General features: G+C 46.3%; 1 protein-coding gene across 1 annotated transcript in view; it reads right to left on the reverse strand.

Moving 5' to 3' along the window:
• Nucleotides 1-544: 544 nt before the first annotated feature.
• LOC144806331 (uncharacterized) overlaps nt 545-25,044 on the reverse strand; it is a 438,966-nt gene continuing 414,466 nt past the window's right edge. The window contains exons 7-9 of the mRNA XM_078672719.1: nt 2,085-2,939; nt 1,947-2,000; nt 545-1,862 (exon numbers count right to left, since the gene is read on the reverse strand). Of these exons, the coding sequence (XP_078528845.1) occupies nt 545-1,862; nt 1,947-2,000; nt 2,085-2,281 (1,569 nt within the window). The 5' untranslated portion in view covers nt 2,282-2,939. The remainder of the gene's footprint in view (nt 1,863-1,946; nt 2,001-2,084; nt 2,940-25,044) is intronic.

The raw sequence follows: 25,044 nt of genomic DNA on the forward strand, positions 1-25,044 counted from the left end.
TCTCCAGAGCCCTGACATGTCCACTCTGGGTGGGTTGGGTTTATAGGTTTTATCACTAATCCCACAAGTTAGCTGAAAATACCAGTGTTAGTCCCAGTATTGTTCAGTGTTGCTTTTACAGGTCGTGTGATCAGGTGCGATTTCATTTTTTTCTTTGTATCTCTTCTTCACCAAATAAAAATCAAGAATGTTTCTTTTCTTTTAATCCACATTGTGCTCGCCTCCAACTGTGTATCCTGGTGCATCATGATGCTTTGCTTTGTGTACGCAAGTGAGCAATCTCTGGAAACAAACACTTTTATAACTTTGAAAATACTGTTATCTGTTTTTCTTCTTTACTGCTAGTCGGGTCTTCTATCAAAAGTCCTTCACACTTTCAGCGCCCTTCTATGTTTTCTCCCTGTGTGTTTGCTGATGACTTTGTAGCTCTGATAATCAAGTTCTTCCCACATTCATTGCACTTGAATGATTTTTCTCCTGTGTGAGTTTGTTGATGATACCTTAATGCTGAAGAGAAGCGAAAACTACTGTCACATTCACTACACTAATAGGGTTTTTCCCCCGTGTGTGCTTGCTGATGACTCTGAAGTTGTAATAACCATCTAAAGCACTTTGCACATTCACTGCACTTGAATGGTTTTTCTCCTGTGTGAGTTCGCTGATGGCACCTTAATGCTGAAGAGCTGCGAAAACTACTGTCAAATTCGCTGCAGGGATAGGGTTTATTACCCGTGTGTGTTCGCTGATGAATTTGTAGGTATGATAATTGACTATAGCTCTTCACACATTCACTGCATTTAAATGGCTTTTCCCCCGTGTGTTTTCGCTGATGGCTTTGAAGCACTGATAATCGACTAAATCTCTTTAAACATTCACTGCATTTAAATGGCTTTTCCCCCGTGTGTGTTCGCAGATGGCTTTGTAGGTCTGATAATCGACTAAAGCTCTTCCCACATTCATTGCACTTGAATTGTTTTTCTCCTGTGTGAGTTTGCTGATGATTCCTTAATGCTGAAGAGTCACGAAAACTACTGTCACATTCACTACAATGATAGGGTCTTTCCCCCGTGTGTGTACGCTGATGAATTTGTAGGGATGATAATTGACTATAGCTCTTCACACATTCACTGCATTTAAATGGCTTTTCCCCCGTGTGTGTTCGCTGATGGCTTTGAAGCACTGATAATCGACTAAATCTCTTTAAACATTCACTGCATTTAAATGGCTTTTCCCCCGTGTGTGTTCGCAGATGGCTTTGAAGCAATGATAATTGACTAAAGCTCTTTACACATTCACTGCACTTGAATGGCTTTTCCCCTGTATGTGTTCGGTGATGTCTTTGTAGGTCTGATAATCGACTAAAGCTCTTCCCACATTCATTGCACTTGAATCGTTTTTCTCCTGTGTGAGTTTGCTGATGATTCCCTAATGCTGAAGAGTTACGAAAACTACTGTCACATTCACTACAATGATAGGGTTTGTCCCCCGTGTGGGTTCGCTGATGAATTTGTAGGGATGATAATTGACTATAGCTCTTCACACATTCACTGCATTTAAATGGCTTTTCCCCCGTGTGTGTTCGCTGATGTCTTCGAAGGTTTGATAACTCACTAAAGCACTTTGCACATTCAGTGCACTTGAATGGTTTTTCCCCTGTATGTGTTCGCTGATGGCTTTGAAGCACTGATAATCGACTAAAGCTCTTTAAACATTCACTGCATTTAAATGGCTTTTCCCCTGCGTGTGTTCGTTGATGTCTTCGTAGGCTTGATAACTGACTAAAGCTCTTCACACATTCACTGCACTTGAATGGCTTTTCCCCTGTGTGTGTTCGCTGGTGTCTTTGTAGTTCTGATAAGTTACTAAAGTACTTTGCACATTCAGTGCACTTGAACGGTTTTTCCCCCATGTGTGTTCACAGATGACTTTGAAGCACTGACAATCACCTAAAGCTCTTTACACATTCACTGCACTTGAATGGTTTTTCTCCTGTGTGTGTTCACTTTTGAATTTGGACGTTTGATAAGTGACTAAAGCTCTTTACACATTCACTGCACTTGAAAGGTTCTTGTCCTGTGTTCGTGTGCTGATGAAGCTTGAGTATTGATGACAAACTAAAGCTCTTGCTGCATGTGTATGAGTCTTCTTTCTTGGTTAGTGTTTGTGGGTCGGGTATATATTTGTCTATATCGCTTGACTGTATTTCCTGATGGGCCAATATGGCTGATAAAGCACTTGTGTTTTTCTCACACACTTTATATGTGTGCGGTATTTTACACATTTGATTTCTGTTTTAACAATAAAATGCAATAGCCACCAAACATTTGCCACACTCCTAATACGTAGAAAGTGTCTTTGTAGGTGATTGTGCCTTTAGATTGGATTATGGCTATGCACGCTTGCGGGTAAAGATGTATCTTCCTTTTGGCCAGTGCAAATTGCGATAGTCTGTTGTATTGTAGATACAAGAACTCCTCTTTCCTTTACCCGTCAATTGTCTGGCTCCGCTCTGTTGTGCTTTTCTCTGGCTGTTGTGAGTTACCCAGAAAGAGCTTACAATTCACCTAGAGTACTAAATGATGGCTTGTCATTATATTAGAACACAGAGCTCTGCCGTAATCACATCATAATGAACCCACAATCAAAGCTGGTGTTGGACTCTTGTTTATACAGGAGGTTGTTGGTTATTGTTGTTGCCTTAATTTTGTAGCGGTCATTTCTTCGTCTCGTGGCATGGAGGTGCACAGCTCAGCCTCTTACAATCACTGAACTGCCCTTGATGTTTCATCCGGGATCTGTCTGTTTGTGTGGAGGTTCCTCTGTCGCTGACTGTACTGATGTTTTGCTGAATACTGTAGCTCATTATTTCTGCTATTATTGAAGACTTACAACATTAGCTTCATTATAGATGGTCATTTCATACATTCAAGGATGGTTTTCTGTTGGGTGTAAAGATATTTAAAATTACTACCATCCAATGAGAGTGGAAGAAAAGAATAATAAGTGACACGTACTGCACAGAAGTGTAAATAAATCTACCATTATCATTCCATGTACCATTTTCCTACTGATGATGTTTCCACATGGATGTTTTGCCGTCTATCAAAGCAGCTTCTTCGTTGAAGATCTTACTCAACAGTTTGTTTTCCATCATACCTACTTACCTATTTACTGTTTCTGACCTTACAATATCTCTGGCAGACATGCTGTGCTGTCTGTTGCTACATAAATAGGAAGTAGATTCAAACTGCAGGAAGAGTGCAGTGTTCCTTGCAGTCAGAGGCAAGGCACGAGGACAATCTGGCGCAAACAATGCAATAGCACGAGGAGAATCTGATGCAAACAAAGCAATAACACAGGTCATGCACTAGAAGGATTTTATGCAAACAATGCAATGCAACAATTCAATACAATGGAGAAAGGAGTTGGCCTAATGGCTAGCGCGGTCGACCTCAAATCTGTGGAACCAGGTTCGCGTCTCAGCAAGGATGCGCAACATCCTGTGATTCTGGGCAAATCACTTAATCTCCCCGTGCCTAACAAAAATTAATGTGTTCTCATGTAATGCAACTGGTGCTCGTGTAAAGCGCTCTGATACCCGATACCTTCGGGTCAAGTTTGCGCTATATAAAACTCTGCTAAAAAAAAAAATGCAATAACATAGGCCAGGGACTTGAAGAATCTGACGCAAACAATGCAATAAAATGGGCCAAGCACTAGAATAAACTGATGCAAAAAATGCAATAAACCACGCCAGGCACTAGGAGAATCGTATGCAAACAATGCAAGAACACAGGCCAGGCACTAAGGAATCTGATGTAAACAATTCAATGACACAGCAGGCACTAGGAGAATATGATGACAACAATGCATGAACATAGGCAAGGCATTAGGAGAATCTGATGCAAACAATGCAAGAACACAGGTCAGGCACTAGGAGAATCTTATGCAAACAACGCAATAACATAGGCCAGGCACTAGGATTGATGTAAACAATGCAATAACACGGACCAGGCACTAGAAGGATCTGATGCAAAAAATGCAATAACACAGGCCAGGTACTAGGAAAATCTTATGCAAACAATGCAATAACACAGGCCAGGCACTAGGGTTGAAGCAAACAATGCAATAACACAGGCCAGGTACTAGGAGAATCTTATGCAAGCAATGCAATAACACAGGCCAGGCACTAGTGCTGATGCAAACAATGCAATAACACGGGCCAGGCACTAGGAAAACGTAACGCAAACAATGCAATAACAAAGGCCAGGCACTAGGAAAACGTGGCGCAAACAATGCAATAACACAGGCCGTGCACTAGAATAGTCTGATGAAACAATGCAACAACACAGGCCAGGCACTAGGATTGAGGCAAACAATGCAATAACACAGGTAAGGCACTAGGACAATCTGATGCAGACAATGCAATAACACAGGCCAGGCACTAGGAGAATCTGATGCACACAATGCAATAACACAGGCCAGGCACTAGGGTTGATGCAAACAATGCAATAACACAGGCCAGGCACTAGGGTTGGTGGAAACAATTCAATAACACAGGCCAGGCACTAGGATTGATGCAAACAATGCAATAACACAGGCCAGGCTCGTGGAGAATCTGATGCAAACAATGCAATAACACAGGCCAAGCACTAGGATTGATGCATGCAATGCAATAACACAGGCCAGGCACGTGGAGAATCTGATACAAATAATGCAATAACATAGGCCAGGCACGTGGAGAATCTAATGCAAGCAATGCAATAACACAGGCCAGGCACCAATAGGATTGCACCCAGTGGAGTTACTAACAGAAAGTGTTCCGTGTCCACCAGCAAGAAAACTTCTATTCTATCTGTAAGTTCTCTTGAGAGGTGAGCATGTAATAGCTGGCGGGATCCAGGGTACTGTGTGGACTAGAGGGTGGGAGGGCAAAGACTAGTTTTATATGGACTGAAGCATGGGTAAAATGAGCAATATTTTAGGGAAGTATCACCATATAGTAAATCATACAGAGTCTGTTTTTTTTTTTTGGCCCAGGTATGGGATATTACGTACCAAGTGATGTCAGAGAGATTATAATCTTCCCTATAAGTGGCATCTGCTTTACAAAGAATTTCAATACAAGGAGTGACTCTAAAAAGCAGCGGCAGGGCATGCAGTGAGAGGAGAGAATGCACATTGTCACTAACGTTATGGAACAGCACACAACTTTAGAGGCTACATAGATACAAGGGAGACACCTGAAATGGGCTCTGCACCTCACATGAATCCAGTACACGAAAGCGCCTTTACACAGAGACCAAACATCGTTGGTAGGTCCAAGGGGAGACGGAGGGGCTCAGAACACAAACATAGAAGGAAGAGCTAGTAGGTGTTCAGGGACATGTTACTGGAAACTGACTACTCTAGTCAGTAGTTTCATGGACTGGTTGTGGGGACGATAGTCCCCAACAACAGGCAGCTTTTGCTCCACAGCTAAAAGAAAGGACTCAACCTTCTTACTATTCATTGAATCTTTATTTCAACATTTTTTCAGTCATAAAAGATTACAGTAAAAACAGTGTACATGAGCAAAAAACATAAAATTATCATTTGATAATAGCAGATTATCAAGCAAATTATCCAATCACTATGTAGATTCAACCCTGGGTACCGCTCTGATGAGGGAACATCTTATGGACCACATTGCTAAAAGGAACTTTGAGAGTGCAAACACTATATGTGGTGATGTGTCAGTCTTAAAGACTCTCATTGCAACAGAGCATTTATCAAATCCCATATTCTTGCATAGGGGTACCAGCCAATGCTTTCTGGCCTTTCTGTAAGCGGGGCAGAAGAAGAGCATGTGCAGTTCATCCTCCTTGGTCGCGCCGCATCCAGGACAGGATTTGCTCGTGGAAGTCGACCACTAGCCTACAAATGCCCCTAGTGGCAGTGTTCCATGCCTCCATTGGATGTAAAGCTTCCTTGCTCCTACTGGATAGATAACATTCAAAAACTCCTCGAAGGCATAAGAGTGTTTGATTGTTACAAAGGTTGTTATCAAAGAGCCAGCTTTGGAGTCATGCAGCCATATATTCTGTTCGTGATCCATGAAGGTCTTCGCAAGTATTTTGCCTGAAACCCCCCTGCATGCCCGTTCTGGATCATACCAGAGGTCCGATAGTCCCATTTTCCCTAGTTCGTTTTTCACGAATGCAAGCCAGGGGATTTTTGCTGCTCTACCATGACACAGCACATCCTTTAGTTCAAGCCTATAATTGGACAGTTCTGGGGTTATCCATAGCATGCGCCAAAACCTTAAAGGTTTCAGAGCTTGCTCATCCTGGATAAAACTCAGTCCTAAGTCTAATCTCAGTGGGAGGAGAGGAGTGCTTTGTGGGAGTGCAAGTAACTGCCTCAAACTTATTCTCCACATTAACAATTCCCGGTCTACAGGAGTGCCCCCAAAGTTCTCTACCATAAAGGGCCAATGCCCTCGCCTTAACCTTGTAGATCTCCAAGGCGGGGCTCACTGGCTTGAATGTAGACATATTTGTCATTTTAAGGATGCCACCCACTAGTTGGGAAAGTTTGAGTTGAGATTTCACCTGTTGGGGACCCCAGGAAAGATTTTCATTGATCGTCACCCCCAGGTATTGAAAAGTCTGTACCCTCTCCAATCTAACCATGCCCAGGAGCGGAGTTGGGCGGGTGAGGGCCGGAGGACTGAAAATCATGAATTTAGTCTTATCGGTGTTGACTTCCAGTCCACGGCAACTGCAAAAGTCGATAAATCCATCCAGGACACGCTGGATCCCCATGGGGGACTTGGAAAGCAGGAGGGTGTCACTGGCAAACATTATCGCTGGCACCCTCCTGCCTGCCAATTTGGGTGCCTCGTTGTTGGGAACTGCATCCAAGTGCGATATGACACCATTCACATGAAGGCAGAACAGGGTTGGTACCAGGACGCACCCCTGCCCAACCCCCCTCGGAACTGGAAACCGGGACGACAACACCCCATCCCTCCCACATTTAACCTGTGCATAGTTTTGTGTATGCAGCCTCATCAGTACCACCAGTATTGCGTTTGGAACTCCCATGTCCAAGAGCACCACCCACAGTTTGCCCCTAGGTACTAGGTCGAACGCGGACCGGAGGTCCACGAAGACCATATAGAGGCTGCCACCCTCCAGTATGTCCGTCTTCCAGAATAGCATTATGAGGCGGAAAATCTGGTCCACATTAGATGTTTGTTTCCTAAATATGGCCTGATAGGGACTGAGGATATCATGCTCCTCAATCCCCTCTTGTAAACGATCCAGAATTAGTCGGAAGAAGATTTTTTGAGGCACGTTTATGAGGCTAATGGGCCTGTAATTGGTTGGGAGCAGAGGAGAGCCCTTCTTAAAGATTGGGACAATCTCCGCTCCCAACCAAGTACCTGGTATCTCCATACCTCCCAAAATCGGGTTGAAAAGGGCACAGAGGTAAGGGGCCCACATCAACGGTTGATCCCTGAATAAGTCCCCGGGGAGCCTGTCTAGGCCAGGGGCCTTACCCATGGCCAAATTCCCTATGGCAGTAAAGTCTTCTTCGACTGAGAATTCATGCTCATCGCCTTCCCCCAGTCTAGATGTATGTACCAATGGACTTTCTAGATCTGCAACGACTGCGTATAGGGACTTAAAATGGAACTCCCAAACCCCCGCCTCTATATTGGGTTCAATTGCGGATCTAGGCTCTTCTGACCCTGTACTGACTATAGCCCAGAATCTACGTGCATCTCTAGCATCTAATGAGGAGGAGAGATTAGACCATTTGTCCATATCCCACTCCTTCCTAGCATGGTTCATTATTTCTTTGTATTGTGATCTTAGGGAGCGAATAATTGTTTTATCTCTCCCATCTTTAAGGGCCCCGATAAGCACTGATTTTACCTTCCTACAAGAGGCGCTGTACCACGTAGAAACAGGCACCCTACACCTCTTGTTGGAGCCCGGGGGAATAAGAAATTCTGTTAGGCAGGCTACTAGATCCTGGTGCACGTACTGCATGTTATCGTTAAAGTCTGGTACCACGGGATAAGAAATTAAAGAACCCACCTTCTCGATGAAAGGTACAACTGCACTATATAGTTTAGGTAGTGCATCTCGTGATACGACCAGTCTATCCCACTTAACTCTGCGTCTGTTGTTGGTTATGGCCAACCCTTCTACCGCATCCAGGCCTGTTTCCTTTCTATTTGCCTTGGGCCATGGGCACTCTATCCTCAAGCTCAGTGCATTGTGATCACTGTCCACCCTAAACAATACCTCGAAGTCAACGACCTTCCGCCATAAACATGCCTCCACCATAATGTAGTCCAGTCTTGACTCATGGCCCCTTTTGTTAAGGGTACACTTGGACGGAATGTCAGATGGCATGCGACCGTTGCAAGCCCTGATAGAATTATTCAGAGTTAGGGTTGTGATCTGAATGGCCAGAGGGGACCAGGACGTGAAGACTGTCAAGGTGGAATTCCCCAGTGTTCATCCTCGCCCGTCAAGGGCTCCCTCATTTAGACCAAAAGTGGCTCATAGTGGCAATTCAGGTCCCCGGCCACCAAGTAGTGTATGTCCCTACCAAGGGAGCCAAGGAAGAATGATATCTCTTCAATGGTTTTAGACTCGCTTGCCACACTTGTTGGGCGTGAGTAGACGTTTACGATGGCATGTTTGTAGAGGTTTTGCCAGGACAGGAGAACACACTGAATATCATCGGAGTGGGTCAGGATAATCTCGCCCGAGCAGCCCAAGTGTAGGACAACCCAAATGGTGAGACCCCCGATGGGCGTCCCTTGCCTCCACACCGTGCGGGAATATTATATGCTGCAAAACCCACTCTGTATTTGTCCTCCCTAGCCCAGGTTTCTTGGAATACACATATATCGCTGCCGTCCACAAAGGTGCCCCACTCTGGGCAGGCCAATTTTTGAGTTCCCTATGCTGGACCGTGTGCAATCCATTGTGATATTAACTCTCCCATTAAATTATCAACTCCGATGGTGGGAGGAGACAATATTGGTGAGTAATCATCGACCGCCCTATCCAAAACATGCATGTTACTACTCCTGGGGGTCCCTATTGGGGGATACTGGGCTCCTGGCAACTCACATACCTGGTCTCTCTCCACCAGAATCTGGCCATCCTCAACAACCACACAGTTAGTCTGGGCCTCATCCTGTATATCCTGGTTGACCCTAGTGAGTCAGTCGACCTGGTCCAGGCCACTAAACCTATTGTAGCATGAAATCTGATTCTGGACAAGTGGTTGGTGGCCATCCCAGTTCTTCCCTCCCCTCGCCGCTCGAATATAAGATACAAGGGTCCAACCCTCATCTGGGTTTCTCAGTTGTTTACTGGGATAAAAATAGGAGAGAGGTCTGACTTCTATCTTTGTGCCTACACTAGCTGATTTCCAATTACATATATAGTCTATAATATGTGGTTCTCTGAAGTTGCCCAATATACAATCGCCAGTTAGAGTTTTGGGAGAACGCCCTACCCAACCCACCCTTCGGCCATAGATATTTCAGTACTCATATGTTGAGGGAGGGGTCTATACGCATTAAGCCAATGAATAACTTTATTTTTTGAGGTTGAAAATGAATCAACATTTGGCGTTCTAATTTCTGGCACCCCTGTGAGAATAATTAAATAGGGACTGACTTCAGGTGGCAAGTCCACTTGGGGGTTCATTTCGAATTCTCCTACTTATACCTGCATCCAAAGTGGCACGCCCATCGTAAGAAGTAGTGTCAATCTGTACTCCGCCTACACTACTGGACACTGTGTGCTTGTCAGCCCTAAACCCCCCACCCAATATATTTGGCAATGCATTTGCTCCCCCTGTGGGTTCAGTGGGATTAACGACAACCTGTTTTGTCACAGAAGAGGCAAGATTTTCGTGCGTCGCAACCCCTCCCACTTCAATTGACACATTCCTGTTGGCCTGAACTAATGCATTGTTAACCAAACTATTTAGGGTGGCCACTGTTACTTGTTCAAAGTTAAATAGTTGGCTTTCAATACTGGCAAGTCTCTCTTCCAGTGGACGTAGTATGGCACTCAAATGTGCAGTAATTTTCGTGCATAGGCAGTCCTCCCATGTCGAGAGTTCTTCCCTGGAAGGGCCTATGCCTGACAGTATTACCGTCTAAATTTCCCAACTGCATAGGTGAGTCGAGTACTACAGTTAAACTTTGCGTCTCAGCGTCTTTTGGGCTTGACGGAGTTACGTGTTTTCTGTGACTTTTAACTGATCTAGCTCCAGTCTTTTTTACAATGGGCTGCTTTTTCTTAGGAATTGCACCTGTGTGGTTACCATGATACTGGCGGGTAATCGGTCTCTCCGGGGTTTTTCCCAGGGTGGATGTGTCCAATCGCACTGAAAAGTCCTGTTGGATCGTTTGGGTATGTGGGGGAGTTTGGACCGGATCCTGTCTAGGTGAATCAGTTTGGGCAATGGTTTAATCAATGACCATGTGTGCATTATCCATATTTTGATCCTTGGGGACCTCTGGTGTTCGAGCGTTCGCAAGGTGCCCCAAGGAGGATCTTTTGGCCATAGCAAGATCCTGCGACACCCTGCGTTCCAATTGCTTAATACCCTGGTCGATTGCTAGATTAGTTCTTATTATAAAATCATCCAGTGTTCCTGTAAGTTTATTGTTAAGTCCTTTGCTTCTGGACTCCCGTGCAGCCATGTTACAAATGTGTGCTTCAGTTTAAATAGGAAAACGTCCCCTCCTCAAAAGGTACTTACAGGTATCTGGCTGCAGTGGTTCCGGGGAAGTGCTCGAACGGGCTACAACGGGCCCGCCATTGGCCTGGGCTTCGCCCGGCGACCGCCCATGCACGTCCTGTGGAATGGGTGTGTCTAAAAAGGCAGGGGAGGAAGTGGGAAGAGGCCCCAGCTGCGGCAGGTGACGAGCCGCTGAGCAAGCTGGTCCTCGCAGTCCCGCGTCAGATTAGGTGGCAGCAAGCTAAATCCGAGCCCCAATTCGGAAGCAGTCCCCCTTCTCCGTTGAAGTCCGTGAAATCCCAGGTAGGTTACAAGAACTGAAATTGCCCAAAGTCTCCGCCTGCGAGCGGCTCCCGCGAAGCGGGGGCCGTGAGGCGTTATATGCACCAGAAGGGAGGAGCGCAAAGAGGCCCCAGCTGCGGCAGGTGACGAGCCGCTGAGCAAGCTGGTCCTCGTAGTCCTGCGTCGGATTAAGTGGCAGCAAGCTAAATCTGAGCCCCAATTCGGCAGCAGTCCCCCTTCTCCGTTGAAGTCCGTGAAATCCCAGGTAGGTTACAAGAACTGAAACTGTCCCAAGTCTCCGCCTGCGAGGGGCACCCTTCTTTAATGAAAATATTGGTGAGAAGGCACTTATAAATATGCTCAATACATCTAGCAAATGATGTAAAAAAAAACCTTTGCAAAACCCTTAACGAGGAGGGCAATTCACTGTTGGCGATGAACGTTTATTTTTTTAAGCCCAGCTGCTGTGTTTGCATGAAGGAGATAGAATATGTTACTTACCAGTATGCATCTGTTCTTGGCATGTAGGGCTGATGACATTCATATCTGTGCATAGATTGCCGACTAGTGTTGGGTCCGGATGATTGCACATTGTTGTCGTGGAAGAGTCTTCGAAGTATCACGAGATAGGTGGCTCCTCCCTTGGACTACAGTGCGCATGGGCATCCTCTCCATCCCCAGATTGTTTTTCGCCATTGTGGCAGAGATGGAGTATAGTACAGTAAGAGATGTCCATGCAAAGAGTGAATGCTACAGCTGCGACAGGCACCGGGGAGGCGGGTGGGCTATATGAATGTCAGCAGCCCTACATGCCAAGAACAGATGCATACTGGTAAGTAGCATATTCCGTTCGAGGCATGTGGGCTGCTGAATTCATATCTGTGCATAGAATGTATAGCAGTATCTCCCCTAGCGGTGGCTACCTGTGTCAGCTGCAGCAGTCTGGAAAAGAGTTTTGAGAACAGCCTGTCCTACAGCAGCTTGCTGTTTGGAATGTACATCTACACAATAGTGTTTTGTAAATGTATGTGTGGTTGACCATGTGGCTGCTCTACAAATTTCATCTAAAGGAATATTTCCAAGGAAAGCCATGGATGCCCCTAGCTTGCGTGTGGAATGCGCCCTAGGGGAAACTGTTAAGGTGTGTTTTGCCTTTAAATTACATATCTGGATGCACTTAACTATCCATCTGGCTATACCTGATTTTGAAATAGGGTTGCCTTTGTGTTGTGGTGAGAAAGCAACAAACAACTGTTTTGTCTTTCGAAATGCCTTAGTTCTATCTATATAATATAGCAGAGCTCTCTTGACATCTAGAGTATGCAAGGCCCTTTCAGCTACTGTTTGTGGGTTTTGAAAGAACACTGGCAGTTCTATGGTTTGAATTATATGGAAATGGGATACCACCTTTGGCATGAATTTAGGGTTTGTTCTGAGAACTACTCTATTTGCATGTACTTGAATGAATGGCTCTTGAATAGTTAGGACTTGCAGCTCGCTAACTCTTCGAAGTGAAGTAATGGCAATAAGGAAAGCCACCTTCCAAGTAAGAAATTGTAGTTCGCATGAGTGTAGTGGTTCAAAAGGTGGTCCCATAAGTCTGGTTAAAACAATGTTCAGATTCCAGACTGGTGAAGGTGGGTGTCTTGGAGGAATTACGCGTTTAAGTCCTTCCATAAACGCTTTAATTGCTGGCACCCTAAACAGTGAAAGGTGTTGCCTGTTTTGAAGATATGCTGCTAACGCAGCTAAATGTATCCTGATGGATGAATAGGCTAAATTGCAGCGTTGTAGGTGCAAGAGATAGCAAATGATGTCTTCAGTAGAAGCATCAAGTGGGTTTATATCGTTGTTACTACAGTAAATGACGAAACGTTTCCACTTAGCTGCATAACATGCTCTGGTAGTGGGTTTTCTTGCCTCATTGATAATATTCATGCAGTCTGGGGGCAAGTTTAGGTATCTAAACTCTAGGATTTCAGGAGCCAGATCGCCAGGTTCAGCTGTTGAGGGTCAGGGTGTTGGATTTCTCCATGGCTCTGAGTTAGAAGATTGGGTGTGAGTCGCAGTCTTTGATGAGGTACCACCGACAGTTCTAGGAACGCTGTGTACCATGGTTGCCTCGCCATGTGGGAGCAACTAGGATCAGCGTCAGCGAATGTTGGCGCATTTTGCGTGCCACTAGCGGTATTAATGGAGCTGGGGAAAAAGCGTACGCAAATTTGCCTGACCAGTTCATCCATACCGCATTGCCCTGCGAGTGCGGATGTGGAAACCTGGCGGCAAAGTACTGGCATTTTGCGTTTTCGCTTGTTATGTTATGTTATGTTAGGTGGTGTTTTATATAGCGCTCACCTACTCCAGGGAGTGTCCCGGCGCTTCTGACCTAAACCAAACACAGACAGGAAAAAAAGAGAGGGGGCAGGCACAACTGAACAAACAACGAGGATTTCAACTCCTTCATGAAGGTCAACAAGTTTGTGCTCTTTCTCAAAGACACAGACACGGTGTTCCATAGTTGAGGCGCCAGACATCTAAACGACCGCCCTCCAATCCGCGCTCTCCTGATAATAGGGACCAAGACCAAAGCTAGTGATGCTGACCTGAGTGGCCTAGGAGGCAGATAGAAGGCCAGCCGCCATTGGATGTATTTGGCACCCGTTTGCAAACAAAACAGGTGATGGACAGAATGTGGATCAATGTCACACATTCACCCCAGTCCAAAGATCTGGGCCCATATCCATCGTTTTTTTTCACTCCACACCATCCTGGGTTAGACAATGGCAATATGCAAATCAGCTCTGACCCTCAAGCCAAACACAGACAGGAAAAAAAGAGAGGGGGCAGGCACAACAGAACAAACAACGAGGATTTCAACTCCTTCATGAAGGTCAACAAGTTTGTGCTCTTTCTCAAAGACACAGACACGGTGTTCCATAGTTGAGGCGCCAGACATCTAAACGACCGCCCTCCAATCCGCGCTCTCCTGATAATAGGGACCAAGACCAAAGCTAGTGATGCTGACCTGAGTGACCTAGGAGGCAGATAGAAGGCCAACCGCCATTGGATGTATTTGGCACCCATAGCATGGAGAGCTTTGAAGGCCAGAGTAAGCGCCTTAAAAATGATTCGCTTACGGATGGGGAGCCAGTGAAGAGTCTTCAAAAATTCAGAGATTCTGGCTCTCCGATGGAGGTCAAAAACGGTTCTAGCAGCAGAGTTTTGGACTATCTGCAGGCGTTGGAGAAGATACTCCGGCAACCCAAAATACAGGACATTAGCATAATCAAGGCGAGACCCGATTAGAGCCTGCAACGTGATTTTCCTATGTGCCTGCGAGAGTAGAGGGAGAAATTTTCGGAGCAATTTAAGAAGGCCGAAACATTTCCCAACTAGGCCAAGAATCTGGGGCTTCAACGAAAGAGTATTGTCAATTTGTACTCCGATGTTCTTGGCCACCGCCAAAGCAACCGAAGGCGGAAACATATCCACGGGCCACCAAGAATGCCACACAGGATCGGACCGGCATCCAAAAAAGAGCACTTCGGATTTGTCCGAGTTGCACTTAAGGCTGTTCTGCCGAAACCACTGAAATACAGCCCCTAAGCAACCTCTGATGATCTCCTCGTCAAAGTCTGCCCCCTTCTCACACGTGAAAAGGAGCTGGGTGTCGTCGGCGTACGACACAATCTGGGCACCAAACGACTCCGCTAGTGCCGCCAGGTGGGCCATAAAGATGTTAAAAAGAGTTGGGCTCAAGATAGAGCCCTGAGGAACTCCTACCTCCAATGGCGGCACCACTGCAGAGAACGGAGGGGCCCAGACCGTTTGGCGCCGGACCGCTAGAAAGGACTTGAATCAGCTGAACACCGTGCCCCCGCAAACCAATCTCACTGAGTCTCGAAAGGAGACCGGCATGGGGGACGGTATCAAATGCCGCCGACAGGTCGAGCATGACCAGCATAGCCTTGCCCCCGCATCCAATGCCTCCTTTATTGCCTCCGTTACTTCAAGCAACGCTGTCTCCGTGCTCATGTTGGTGCGAAAGCCGGATTGAGTGCAATGCAGAATGCTGTTGGTTTCAAGGAAGTTGGAGAGAGTAGAATGTACATATTTCTCCACAACTTTTGCAAGGGCTGGCAGAAGGGAGATTGGCCTATAATTGGCGTGTTCAGCCAGATCCAAATTGGGCTTCTTGAGAAGCGGGATGACCAGAGCCTGCTTCCAGGCAGGAGGGACCACTCCCGTGTTGAGAGAAAGATTAAGCACCGGGTTTATCAGGGGATTTAATACTTCCACCATTCTACCTGAAAATTTGGCTGGACAAGGGTCTAGAGGGGAACCAGATTTATGTTTAGTGATCAGATTCAATGAAGTTTGTGGTACTGCAATTTTGGACCCCCTTCGTTTCACCAGCCTCGGGGTCCGCACACTCGTGTCACAAATGTCGTCGTAACATGACGAATTTGGTATCGACGGACCGGTAATGATTAGGACATCATCCCTATGCATTTGCGTCATGATCGAGTGATGCTGACACCCTTAAATCGTGGTTCCGTCCCAAACCCTCAGGCGCCATTTTGTGAACGGCATCCATCTTATGACTTGCCCTCATATAATCAATTGATTAAGGCCGAGTTTTGATCTGAAAGGACACGTCCACCGTAGCTGACTTCCCCATGACCTGGACGAGCTGACTCCACTGCCTCCAGCCAAGCCTGTTTGGGCAACTCCTCACCCAGTGGCCGAGCTAGATATCATCAAGTTACAACATGTCATAAACCCTTCACTGCATACAGACCCTGTTTTCCCATACACACACACCTGTCCATGATTCTTGTTTATGACCCGTTTATGATGGGAGGGTGCTCAACCTTATTGGCATTTCATCGATATCTGATGGGAGTTCTGGATCTGGCAGAGTAATCCATCACTAACTGGACATCTGAAATATGTGCTGACCAGCATGACTTCGCTCTTTGTATTATTGAGGAAATATTTGTATTGCCATATCGTAAACTTAAGAATTCTTGCCTGCAGCTGTTATTTGTGTATATAAGGAGAAGTCTGGTTCTGTAAAAACGAACAGTCTCCTGAGAACTTACGGCCCGTGTTGTCGTACTTCTAGGACGCATGTTACTTGGTTGCAGCCAATAAAACTCGATCACTGACTTCACCTAGAAGACTCTGTGTTTCTGTAAGTCCAGAACAGGGAGAACTCAGAGGTCTTCGGGTGTGATCCCCTGGCACCACCGGGTCTCTAAAAACCCGGCACCTCAGTTGGCGCCCAACTCGAGGCGATATCAAGCGGTGACGGTCCAAGCCAGATGTTCGTGAGGAGCTTCGTGTGAAAATTCCGGAGGACGGCCAGCCACTTCAGCGACCCCTGCATGTCGACGTGGTTCCGAAGGTCTTTGCTGCGAGGTTCCCCGCGTCCCGACGGCTACGAAGGACTGCTGCCCTGACTATCGCCCTGTTTTGGACCCAGTGATCCTTGGTAGAGCGAAACGATAGACGAGTCTTCTAGTGACGTCACCGATCTTCAATATTCAGTTAAGTATAAGTGGAGCGTCTCCCAGTTCTTAGTCTAGTCCTTAGTTTGGTTCTTAGCTTTGGTATCCTAGAGATACGATTTGTATTGGTTCTTGGTTCTTAGTTTGGTATCCCAGAGATACGGTTTGTATATTGGTACTTGCAAGCACCAAAACCGAGGGATTCGTGTATTCACGAAAATATCATAATTAGATAATCCCTTGAAGTTTGAAGCTAGACTAGTGAGCAAAGATGCCTGGTCTTAGCAGACTTGGAAACTTGTTTTGTCTTGGTTGTAGTAAGGACTCCCGATTAGAGGATTCGTGTCCGGTTCCTCCGATTGGAACTCCAACATATGAGTTATATATAAAACATGGAGTAGGTCCTATCACGTATAATGAGGTATGGATAAAATACACCCGCAAGGATGGTGTTTTAAAATGGCCCCAACATGGTAGTTTTGACTCAGAAATATTAGACAACCTCGAGGTCAAATTGTTCAAGAAGAAAGCCCGGCCGGCGATGTTTGACTCTTTTCGCTTATGGCGCAAAGAAGCCAAACAGAAAGAAATAAAACTAGCGAAGAAAAACAAAAGAGGTATGTCGATGGTACAAGCTGCCATCGCATACAGGGATAATGAGGAAGAGCAGGAAAGTGAACAAATGCTCAGAAGCAAGAAACAAGCAATAGACAAATGCTACCCGATGTTACCACATGAGGGACAAGGCTCAAAGGGAACATCAGAGAAAGATCCGTTAATGTCTCATTTATTGAATTCACCACCGCCATATACATCGAGTGTTGTGGGACCCCCGAGACGTATTGTTATACCACGCCCTAGCGCACGAAAAGCAGCCCTTGCACAAGCACCAGCTCCTCTTCAGCTGGTTCCTACTTCTCCGGCGCAGCCCTCTCAAGGGCCGCCGCCTTTGCTACATACTCCTTCTACTTCCATGACTTTGCCTACTGCTCCAACTATCCACTATGATACTACGTCTGCTACTGCCTCGACTTCCTCTGCTGTTGCCTCGACTTCCTCTTTACATCAGCCTGTCTTTTCTGGCGCATCTGCTTCGCCGCAAGCTTCTCCTTCTGTCAGACAGAGCGTGACAAGTACTGTCACTGGTCTATTATCACCTTTCTTCGGGTCGCCCAAAACGACCCCTAAAACAGAACGTAGACAGTTGCGTAGTCAACTGCCTGATTACGAGGAAAGAGAAGTACTAAATGAGTTAGCACACAAATGGGTTACTGACACTGCTAAATATGATGTTCAGTCTGTTATGGAAGTTTTCAGTCAATGGGATGCGCCCACTCAAAGATACGTCTTTGAGGAGATGTGTGTATATCTTTGTGATGATTTGGAGACAAACGATCCCAAACGCAAGATGAATGAGTTATTTCGTATGCGTGCTAGGTTTTATAAGGGTATGATTGTAGGTTCCGATGTCGAAAAAGCCATAGATGTATTGTTATCTTACAGGAGTAAGGGAAACGTTTCGAGATCGTTGTATGAAGATGATGTGCCAGATAGGAAAAAGGTGCGACAGTACCCCATGAGAGAGGTTCCTCCAGTATGGAGGGAAGGTGATGCGAATGCACAACCACCTGTTCCACCGCATTTCCAGCGAGTATGGGTACATATCCCCTGGAAAAGATCTGAAGTTCTAGCACTCAAACAGACATTACCCGATCCGCGTAAAAACCCCGCAGGGTATCACAAGGAGTTATCACAAACTGCCAGCTCATGTATAATGAATTTAGCAGACATAGACATGTTGTTTGGGAATGTTGTTCCGCATCCTTTATGGAGTAAAATTCGTCATGCAGATCATGATCAAGAACTAGGTGATTCATGGGCTAATATTACCGCTACTGATGCTAGACAAATTGGTGGTTCTAAACCCGAGCCTTTAATAGCAGAACTTCCTGGTAGGATTATTGCGTACATGAAAACGTTAATGCCTGAATTACGTGTAAATTGGGGCAAGCTATCCGCATGCAAACAGAAGAAAGATGAGAATGTGTCTGACTTTTTCACGAGATTTGAGGAGACATGCCTTGACGCCCATTGGGCATAGCTGCGCAATATAAATAATGTTTCATTCATTCATTCATCAAAGTGGTCAGGACATGGCTACCAAGGGTGGTCAAAGATTGTTTGTAGACAAATTCGTACATAATCTGCTTCCTGAACTGTGCAATAAATTGAAAGATTCAGAGAGTGCTTCGGCTGTCTCCACGTCAGCACAGATTTTAGCCACAGCCCAGTACTACGAAAATAGGCGCAAGGACGAGCTAGATAAGGCAGACAAAAAGACTAAAGATTTAAAGACCAAAGCTCTTCTCCAGCAAGCCTATCCGCCTCGCACGGCTAGTCAGCCCAACTATCAACAGCCACAGCAGTATTCAAGAAACGCGCAAGGGAACGAGTTTTCCCATCAGCGTTCTCCGTATGGCCCGAATCAATGTGCTTACTCTGCAAAGAAGAGGGTCATTTCAAAGGTAATTGTCAAGCTCTTGCGCGACGCTTAAATGGTGTTTCCGGTGCAAGAGGTAGAGGTGTTCAACAGGCTCCTAGAGGTAGGGGCCGTGGAAATTTCTCCCAGAACACCACTTCTTTTCCTCCTCAAAATTCCATGAATAGCTTTGACCAACAGAATAATGCGTCTTCCAGGACAGCTCAGTACTATGCTGATGACTATTACGCAGAAAACGAGAATGAGGGTAATAATTGCTAGGACAGCCATGGACAAAGAGAGGGAGTTGTTTCAGTTCCAGTAGACCAGAATGGACCTTACGTTGAGGTGATTACATCCGGAGTGTCAGAGCCATTTCTGCTGGATACTGGTGCTACAAAAAGTTCGATTATGCACTCAAAACTTCCTGGCGCACCTTTGTGTGGCGAAATGAATGTTTCAGTAGGTTTTTCTGGCGCCCCTGTTAGAAACCCGATCTCCAGTCCCATGCCCCTTTCTGTTGGCCCATGCGAATTAGAAGCACCCCTCATTCTTACCACAGGTTGTGGCGAAAAATTTGTTAGGCTTGGATTTACTGAAGAGACTATATGCGACCTTGTACTGTTCTCCTTCGGGAGTACAACTCACCCTTGGTAAGAAAGTGATTTCCCTGATGTATTTGTCAAGAGAAAGAATTCCGACTGAATTGTTATCTCTTCCAGATGTACTTTGGGCGAATGGTTCTAACGATGTGGGTCATTTAGAGATAGCACCGTATGTCATAACATTAAAAACGAATGTTAGGTTGCCACGTATTCCCCAATATCGAATATCAAACGAATGTGAAAAGGCTTTGTTAGCGATCGTCCATGATCTGATTGCGAAAGATGTCATCGAAGAAACTACAGGCAACATTTGTAACAGTCCGGTTTTGCCTGTCTTAAAGCGTACCGATCCTTCACAGCCCTCTGTGTACCGATTTGTGATCGATCTAAGGGAAGTGAATAAGATCGTTGTACCGCAGTTTCCAGTCGTTCCCGACATTACTGCCTTATTGACAATGCTTCAAGCCTCAGCCAATTGGTTTTCGGTGATTGACCTGAAGAATGCTTTCTTCAGCATCCCGATTGCCGAGGAGAGCAGAGATATCTTCGGCTTCAATTTAGGAGGATGAAGTTTCCGCTTTAAACGCGCTCCTCAAGGCTACTGTGAGAGCCCATCAATATTCAGTCAAGCCCTGAAAACACAACTAGACACGATTGTTCTACCTGGTGGCGCGACTCTAATCCAGTATGTAGACAATCTACTGATCGCTGCAGATACTGAAGAAATATGCAAGCAAGCCACGTTGTCGTTGTTGCGTCATTTATGTGACATGAAGCACAAAGTCTCGCTTTCCAAACTACAATTTTGCCGACAAGAAGTAACCTACTTAGGTCACATCTTATCGAAGGAGGGAAGGAGACTGACCCCAGAAAGAATACAGGCAATTGCAGAACTGAGTGCCCCAAGGACGCAAAGAGAAGTGCGTGCCTTCTTGGGCATTACATCGTATTGTAGACAATGGATACCGAACTTCTCACTGTTGGCCAAACCTTTGCTGGCATTAATGCGTAAGGACACACCCAACCCTTTGCCTTGGTCTGAAGATTGTCAGGCGAGTTTCCATGAGTTGCGTGATGCATTATGTTCGGCTCCTGTATTGGGCAACCCCGACTACAGCAAGCCGTTTACATTATACGTCCACGAGAAGGAAGGTTGCGCATTATCAGTCTTGACGCAGCGCTTTGGGGACAAACAACGCCCATGCGCATATTTCTGCGCGACTCTAGATCCCGTAGCTAAAGCATTACCGAGTTGCTTGAGGGCCACTGCCGCAGCAGCTGTCTGTATTCGACAGTCCGCTGGGTTAGTCATGAATAATACTCTGACCGTTATGGTCCCGCATGCAGTAGATATCCTACTGAACAGGACAAAAACACAGCCCCTAACTAGTGCTCGACTATCCAGCTATGAATTGACCCTGTTAGCAAGTCACATTCACATAAAGAGGTGCGATACACTCAACCCTGCTACATTATTACCCATTCCAGCAGAGACAGATGAGGTCGACAAACATGATTGCTGTTTTAGGACAGAAGAGGAGACAAAAGGGAGAGTAGATTTGCAGTACACTCCTCTCCCTGAATGTAATGATAATCTATGGGTTGATGGTTCGTGTTTCAAGTTGCCGAATGGTGATACGACTGCAGCATATGCCGTGACAACATTACACACAATTGTAGAGACAGCTCACATCCCCCAGAATTCTGCACAAGCAGCGGAATTAGTCGCACTCACAAGAGCATGTGTGTTGGCGAAAGGAAAACGAGTAAATGTGTACACTGATATTCAGTACGCCTTTGGCGTAGCCCACAGTTTTGGAAGATTGTGGCGTGAACGTGGGTTCCTGACGTCGCATGGTGCAAAGATTCAACACGGACAGCTAGTACACGACCTTCTCGAGTCACTGACCTTGCCCCTACAGGTTGCAATCGTGAAGTGTAGCACGCATAGAAAGATCCGAGATGATGTTGGTCGAGGGAATGCATTTGCCGACGAGGTCGCGAAAGAGACTGCAAGGAACACAATGAGTCGGATGTATGTTGTAGGTCCTGCTAGATGGACCCCTGATGTGGGTATGTGTGAGGACACCATCGAGAGCGTGAATTCTATACAATCTGACGCGACTGAGAAAGAGGTGAATGAATGGAGAGAAAGCAAGGGTAGATTAGACGCGAATGGTTGTTGGGTCGAACTGTCAGAACACCAGTGATGGTTGTTGTCGGACGCTTATGTTCTCGCAGTGGTGACAATGGCCCATGGAATCGCACACATTAGCGTAAAAGGAATATGTAAGCTGTTGGCCCCAGTATGGCAGAATAGTGGTATCCCAAAATGTGCAGAGAATCTGGTCAGAAACTGTATGGTGTGTTTGAAACACAATCCCGGTAGAGGAACCCCAACCCCAGCTGGTCACTTTGCACCTCCAACGTATCCGTTCGAGGTCTTGCAGCTCGATTTCATTCACATGGAAAGGTGCAACAACCTGAAATATGTACTTGTTGTTGTTTGCGCCTTCTCTAGATGGGTAGAAGCGTACCCCCTTAAGGACAACACTGCATTGTCAACTGCCAAAGCCCTTGTCAAAGAATTCTTCCCTAGATTTGGCATGCCTAGGATTGTCTGGAGTGACAACAGAAGTGAATTCGTTTGACGAGTGATGAAGAGAGTGTGTGAGTGTCTAGGCATCCGCCAGAAGTTCCATGCTGCAAACCACCCCCAGTCGGCAGGATTGGTAGAGTGCTATAATGGCACGCTTAAATTGAAACTGGCCAAGATCCAAGCTAGCACAGGTCTCAAGTGGCCAGACGCCCTGCCTTTAGCACTCCTGTCTACCAGGATGATTGTCCATTCTCGACTGGGACTTAGCCCACACGAGATCGTGTTCGGGCGCCCCGCAAATATATGGGGAGTACCGAGGCCTAGAAAGCTCAGTGAGATCGAGTACCCTGCACTGTTTGACTATTTGCACGAATTGACAACTAAACTGCATACTTCACATCAACAGGTCCACAGCTCCTCTCCCCCGGCATCTGACGATCCAGGCCATACTATCGAACCTGGCTCTTGGATCCTGATTCGCAACTTCAGACGAGTGAAGAACGAGGAGCCTCGCTGGACCGGACCTTTCCAGGTTCTACTGTCGACCCGCTCTGCAGTACGTGTCCACGGCAAGAAACATTGGGTGCACGGCGCCCATTGCAAAAGGGTCCCGTTGCCCCTTCCATACGACCAATGGGTCTAGCAAGGAGTTGCTGACTCCGAGACCGAATCTGTACCACGTTTTGTCCCCTTCAGCGATGCACGACTAAAAGGAACTGGTACCGACAAAGAGAGCGATTGCATTCTGCAAGGATCTGTGCCACCGTCGATGCAGTTGGACACTACAAAACCTGAAACACTGTTTGAAGATCACACCGTGCCTGGAAAAGAACGATATAATCTAAGGTCAAGACCAAAGAACTGACATACTCGAACTAGTACGATCTTCCCTTTTCCCATGAACTATTTTTGATTCCACAGCTCTCTCGCCCAGGGAACTAGCTCATTTTTGATTTTCGAACCGCCATCCGGTTCTGCTGCTAAGGCCGCGGTTGAAGTCCGAGGAGTGCAGCCGGGGACGCCTAGGTCAACGGTTCTGGTCAGTCTGAGGGAATCACCCCGGACTGGACAGAGCGCACATCTTGGCAGAAGCATCCCCCCACCGCGGGCAGCAACCAGAGGATGGAGTTTCCAGGGGTTGAGAGACCTGCTAGACGTATGAATTTCGAAAAGAAAATATGCACTATAATGGCAAAGAGACGTTTTCTAGTGTTAAGCATCTCAATGTTGTGTAGTATAATAATGTTTTTAACTGGCTATGCTCTATCTATCTTTCGAGTTCCATTCATATACCACACCCCCCTCACACCTTCTCCTACCATTTCCACACACTCCTTCCATCCCCTACCTGAACACAAGTCTGCCAGAAGACTCGAATTTGTAAATAATTCATTTGTCCTACTCCTACACCAGCACCAATCTGTTATGAACAACACGAACTGTTGGATATGTGGACTCATGCCGCACACAACCAATAAGGGTATCCCTTACTTCGTCCTGCCCTTCAGTTATTACGGTTCTTTGTGGGCTTTCCAGACCATGTTCCTGTTTTCCCTTGAACCATACGTTCGGGGGGAGAACTCAAACAACAAGGCACTAATAGCAGGAATCAAGAACATGAGTAGAGATATTGACACGATCAGAGCCACTCCCAAAGATGAGTTTACCCCATACAGTAGGTGGAACATCACCAAGTATGGGATTTCATTAAGTGAGAGCCAGAAATCAAAGAAATCATCCTCAGTCTGGGTAGTACCCCACCGTGGTCACTTATGTCTGCAAGGTATTGGCAGGGATCCTGAAGCACAGTTGGGGAAGAGCATATGCACGGAAACATACGTGTTTGCATCCCGAGCTTCCCCTCCATTCCTGGCGGCTAAGGGTACATACTTCATCTGCCACGACAAGGCATACACTTGGATGCCTGCCGACTTCTCGGGCACATGCTTCATCTCATTTCTGCTGCCACCCACCTACACGGCCGGGGCAGATTACCATCGGACAAGGACAGTTAGGGGTGTCGTGAGTCAAGACGACACTGCGGGTCAAGAATTTGGAGACTTCGCAAAGGGTTTTCTGCCATTTTAGGGGCCTATGGTGAACAGCAGGAACATTCGACAATTAACGAGGATAGTTGAGTCCGCCGTGACTGAAACGGCCGGTGCCCTTAGCAACCTGACAGCAGAGCTTCAGTCGGATCGACTTATGACCCTTCAGAACAGGGTTGCCCTAGATGTCATCCTTGCAGACCGTGGTGGCGTATGTAGAGTGATCCAATTTAGTTGCTGCATTTTCATCCCCGATAATGCTCCGACAGTGTACCAGGCCATCTCCAAACTACACAAAATCTCTGATTCCCTTCACATGGAGAAAGGGGATTGGTCTCTGCTAGGGTGGTTCTGGGAACTGATCTCTGCCTGGGGATGGAAAACTCTGATCTTCATTGGTATGATCTTAGCCGTTCTGTTTATGTTCTGCCTGTTTGTGCAGTGCGCTCCTGCAATATGTGGCCTCTGCGCCACTTCATGTGTAAGGAAGCCTGTATCGAGGGCCGAACTGAGCAACAAAATGATGCTCCAACAGCATCTCCACGAATTCGTCAATACAGATCTGGATTCAGATTAGAGTTATTGCCTTATATGAGGGCAAAAGGAGGGTCTGTGGTACTGCAATTTTGGACCCCCTTCGTTTCACCAGCCTTGGGGTCCGCACACTCGTGTCACAAATGTCGTCGTAACATGACGAATTTGGTATCGACGGACCGGTAATGATTAGGACATCATCCCTATGCATTTG

This window comes from Lissotriton helveticus (genome assembly GCF_964261635.1).
Source record: "Lissotriton helveticus chromosome 1_1 unlocalized genomic scaffold, aLisHel1.1 SUPER_1_unloc_63, whole genome shotgun sequence".
Taxonomy (NCBI): domain Eukaryota; kingdom Metazoa; phylum Chordata; class Amphibia; order Caudata; family Salamandridae; genus Lissotriton; species Lissotriton helveticus.